A 4,747-nucleotide genomic window follows, 5' to 3' on the forward strand; every position below is an offset into this window, starting at 1 on the left:
CCGGATGGGTGGATGGATGGGTTTTGGACATGGGCTTGCAGAGTTGATAATTGAATTTCGACCTCTAAGATGAGAATGAAGGTTGATTGAATTCTTTTGCCTTATATTCAAGTACTGCCTATATTCAAGTACTTGGTATGCCGTTTTCCAATTTGACTAGAGTAATACATGATAAAGATACATAACAGCGGAAATGCAAAATACAATGCCAAACGATGGTGGGCAAGATCACTGCTTCATCTTCTCGTGGATCTTGCGTATCTGCTCGTTGATGTTCACCGGCGGCGTCTCTGGCTTCTCGATTTCCGACTGGACCGGCGGTGGCTTCTGGATAGGAGGCTTTGGTAGCTCGCGCATGGCTGGCTTGGGGTTCGGTCGGGCAGATGCTACCGGGGCCATGGGCAGGTTGGTACCTGGTGCGCCGGGCGGGAGTCCAGGCATTGTCCCCGGCGCATGCACATGGGCGTGGGCGTGGGCGTGGGCATGGATAGGGGCGTGAGGGAGAGGGTGAGTGTGCGGATGCGTAGGAATAGGTATCGTCGAAGGCTGCGGTACGTTCATGTTCACGGGGACTCCGTTCGGTCCCACGGCCACTCTCTTCCGTCTGAGCTCTTCGTCTCCCTCGCGCGACTCGCCTTCGCCCGTACCCGCCGGCCCGGATAGCACTGGGTCGAAGACGTCGCTTCTCTGGCTGGCCAGGCGCTTCAGGTTATTCGCCACGTCGGCCGTGGACAGGTTAGTGCTGGCGAACCGCGCCTCGGCTTTGGCGCGCTGTTCCTTCCAGCGTGGATCCTGCAGCTCGATGCGCATGTGTTGCTCCATTTCCGCAATGGGGATCTGCTGTCGACAGTTGGGGCATATGGAGGTGGGCTGGTTGGTGCTGGAGAGGTGTTTGGCCTGCGCGCGAGGGACGTAGTCCGACCGAATACGCATCGGCGGCTGGCCTGGGAGAGGCGAAGGGGAGGGAGCGGCGCGGATCCGGTCGCGAATTGGCTGCTGGTCCGGTGCTGCTGGAGGGGTGGGCAAGGCGGCTGCTACTGAGACGGGAGTGGGCGAGAGAGAGGCGGATGTCGATGTTACTGCTGTTGAAGAGAACGGCGATGACGGTAGCACTGGGCCGGCGGAAGTAGGGCGTTGCGGTTGTAGGACGGGGAGAGCGGACTGGTATGGTGTGTCGGTCGTAGCGTTGTAGTATGTCGTTGTGTCGTCTTCGGTAGGCATGGCTTCTTCTATCCGTCTGTCGTGCGGCTGGAGAGACATCATGGCCTTCTGCTCCAGAGATGCCGTCTGCAGGTCGTTCAGCGACGTGGGAGGCGGTAGTTCCGCCTGGTCGTCTGCCTCGGTGAACAGGACGGTCTCGACCACCACGAAATCATGCCAGTCGATCTGCGCATAGGCTACCTGCTCTTCCTCCTCCTCCTCCTCCTTCTGCAGCTTCTGCATCTCCTGGTACCTCACCCATTCGGCTCTCCTTTTGGCCCGCCCGAGAGCGTTGTACTTGTTCTCCAGGTTCCCCCTGAGCTCTGCCAGCCGCTGTTCCTCCGTGACGGTGCTCTCGCGGCCCTCGACCTGCAGCAGCTCTTTGTACTGGTCGACTAGCCTGGTGAAAAACTGGTACAGACTGTGCTGCGGCCGGAGAAAGTCGAACTGGAAGTTCCTCGTCTCACGCTGTGACAGCGAGGTCATGAACGACTTCCCTCTCTTTGCAACGAACAACGCCGTCAGCTTGACCACCTCCAGGTCCAGCGCGTTGATGTTGGGCATCCGGGCAGAGAACTGGAACTCCGGCGGAGGCTTGGGGACGTGGGACGCCTCCTCCTTGGGGGGGGCGGCAGCCTCCCCGACGCGGCCAGCAGACACATCCGTCCCTCTGCCAGCCTTGATCTCGCTCAGCCGCCATGCGTAGAACGGAGCGTAGGCATCGTCCGGGTTCAGGAAGCAGAACTTGGTGTTGTTCTTCTCCTTCTCTCTCACTCGATCTGTCTGCCGTCAGCATAGCCCATGTACCTGTATCTAAAGCACTCTACCTTCGAATACGTGTCCGTTACGCGCAACGAAGCCCGCAGTCTTCTCGACAATGACTATCCACACGGTCAGTATACGTCTTCAATAACGTCCTGGCCGTCCATACCTTTGATGTCCTTTGGTGGCAAGATAACGCCCTCTGGCGGCTTGTTCACCTCGTCTGGCAGCTCTGACGGCGTAGCAGCAGCTTCACTCACTGACGGAGCCATCTCGACTAAATCTCTACCTTCGTCTTCAACTTCTTCAACTTCTTGTCGTCTTCTTCAACTTCAACTTCATCTTCATCTTCGTCTTTTCGAGCTTCAAGATGCATGCTTACATAAGCGCCCCTTTTCTTCTTCAAAAGAAAAAACCAACGAAATAAAACGAAATCCGCGACTTTCAACTTGCTGTCCTTTTCGTCTTGATATCGAGGCGGCTTCAAGTCGAGTTGCTGTCGTTGTCTTCTTCTTCTTCTTCTCTTATTGACTGTGTTTGCTTTTCTTCTTCTCTTCTTGACGCTCGCTCGCATCTCCAACTATCTACTTCAGCCTCGCTTGGCTCACCTTTTAATCAATGTGGCCGGTTTAGTTCCCTGCGACTCTATACGAAACCGCCCTTTTTCCCTTCTATTCTATTGTTTAATCTGTGATTATGGCGTCCAAGGCCTCGAATGCCGGTCTGGAGGCGAAGACGCCCAAAAGTCGCTCCAAGAGCCGCTCGAAGAGTCGCTCCCCCGGTCCCAAGGGCGGATCCAGGCAGGCCAGAGTCCAGGATTACCGCTCAGAGGGCGTCAAGGACTACGATGTCCTCAACCTGCCGGTGTCAGACTACAAGATAATGCTCGTCATCACCGCAATTGCAACGGTTGTGCGTCTGTTCAGGATCTATCAGCCTACCAGCGTCGTCTTCGATGAGGTCCAGTGAGTCCCCAACCCGTTGGCATACACAGAGAACGCTGGGCTAACGTGGACTGTGACAGCTTCGGAGGCTTTGCTACCAAGTATATCAAAGGGAAATTCTTCATGGACGTTCACCCGCCGCTGGCAAAGCTGCTCATCACCCTCGCCGGTCACCTCGCCGGGTTCAAGGGAGACTTTGACTTCAAGGAGATTGGCAAGGATTATCTAGAACCTGGTGTTCCCTATGTTGCCATGCGCATGCTTCCCGCCATCATGGGTGTAATGACGGTCCCTACCATGTTCCTCACCCTCAAGGCAACCGGCTGTCGGACGTCTACCGCCTCCTTCGGTGCTCTCCTGGTCACCTTTGGTGAGTTACCCGCTATACGTCAACAGGATACATCCTAACAAGTATTATAGAAAACGCACTCGTCACTCAGTCTCGTTTCATCCTGCTGGACTCGCCTCTGATCATCTTCACTGCATTGACCGTCCTGTCCTTCACCTCGTTCTCGAACCAGCATGAGCAGGGCCCACCCAAGGCCTTTGGGCCCTCCTGGTGGTTCTGGCTGGTGACCTCGGGTCTTTTCTTGGGAGCAACCGCCAGCGTGAAATGGGTTGGCCTCTTCACCATTGCGTGGGTTGGTTCCTTGACTCTTGTCCAACTCTGGGTTCTTCTGGGTGACCCAAAGACCGTTACTCCGGTACGCTACACCCCAACGTTCATCAGGAACCCTCCAAGCTAACGTCCTCTAGCGCATCTGGTTTAAACATTGAATTGCCCGTGTCTTCTGTTTGATCATCATCCCCGTCGGCTTCTACATGGCCATGTTCGGCATCCACTTCCTCTGCCTCCGAAACCCCGGCGAAGGCGACGGGTTCATGTCTTCCGAATTCCAAGCAACCCTCAACTCAAAGGGCATGAACGATGTACCGGCGGACGTCGCCTTTGGCTCGCGCGTATCCATCAGACACCACAACACACAGGGTGGTTACCTGCACTCCCACAACCACATGTACCCCACCGGAAGCAAGCAGCAACAAATCACCCTTTACCCCCACAAGGATGACAACAACGTCTTCATATTAGAGAATCAGACTCAGCCCCTTGGACCATATGGCCAGGTTGCTGGTCCAAGGGCCTGGGATAACATTACCACTGATTACGTTGTGGACGGCAGCACCATCAAGCTCTACCATATGGCCACTGACAGACGCCTTCACTCCCATGACGTTCGTCCCCCGGTTACCGAAGCTGACTGGCAGTTCGAAGTTTCTGCGTACGGCTATGAAGGATTCGACGGTGACGCCAACGATCTCTTCCGTGTGGAGATTGTCCCCTCTATGTCTCGCGGAGAAGAGGCAAAGAAGAGACTGAGGACTATCGAAACGAAATTCAGGCTCATTCATGTGATGACTGGCTGTGTTTTGTTCTCTCACAAAGTTAAGCTACCGTCATGGGGTTTCGAGCAACAGGAGGTTACCTGCGCCAAAGGCGGTTCGCTACCCAATAGCATCTGGTATATTGAACAAAACACCCACCCAGCTCTCCCCGACGATGTCGAGAAGGTGAACTACAAGCTTCCCGGCTTCTTCGCCAAGTTCTGGGAGCTCCACAAGGTTATGTGGAGGACGAACGCTGGTCTCGTTGATTCTCACGCCTGGGACTCTCGCCCACCATCCTGGCCTATCCTGTCTCGTGGTATCAACTTCTGGGGAAGACAGCATCGTCACATCTACCTTATCGGCAACCCAATCATCTGGTGGACTTCCACTGCCGCAGTTGTAGTCTGGGTGGTCTTCAAAGGTCTTGCTGTCCTCCGATGGCAGCGTGGCTTGAA

The 4,747-nt window shown here is 55.4% G+C and overlaps 2 protein-coding genes across 2 annotated transcripts in view; one reads left to right on the forward strand and one right to left on the reverse strand.

Moving 5' to 3' along the window:
- Window positions 1-228: 228 nt before the first annotated feature.
- Window positions 229-2,234, reverse strand: MCYG_08100 (splicing factor 3a; the record flags this gene model as incomplete). The annotated part of the gene is made up of 2 exons (XM_002842971.1): window positions 229-1,979; window positions 2,132-2,234. The coding sequence occupies 2 exons, from the start codon at window positions 2,232-2,234 to the stop codon at window positions 229-231; spliced, it is 1,854 nt and encodes a 617-aa protein (XP_002843017.1).
- Window positions 2,235-2,658: 424 nt separating this feature from the next.
- Window positions 2,659-4,747, forward strand: part of MCYG_08101 (mannosyltransferase 1) — a gene marked incomplete at both ends in the record, with an annotated part of 3,120 nt that continues 1,031 nt past the window's right edge. The window contains 4 exons of the mRNA XM_002842972.1: window positions 2,659-2,927; window positions 2,987-3,276; window positions 3,327-3,610; window positions 3,825-4,703. Of these exons, the coding sequence (XP_002843018.1) occupies window positions 2,659-2,927; window positions 2,987-3,276; window positions 3,327-3,610; window positions 3,825-4,703 (1,722 nt within the window). The remainder of the gene's footprint in view (window positions 2,928-2,986; window positions 3,277-3,326; window positions 3,611-3,824; window positions 4,704-4,747) is intronic.

This window comes from Microsporum canis, genomic scaffold, assembly GCF_000151145.1.
Source record: "Microsporum canis CBS 113480 supercont1.8 genomic scaffold, whole genome shotgun sequence".
Classification (NCBI taxonomy): Eukaryota; Fungi; Ascomycota; class Eurotiomycetes; order Onygenales; family Arthrodermataceae; genus Microsporum; species Microsporum canis.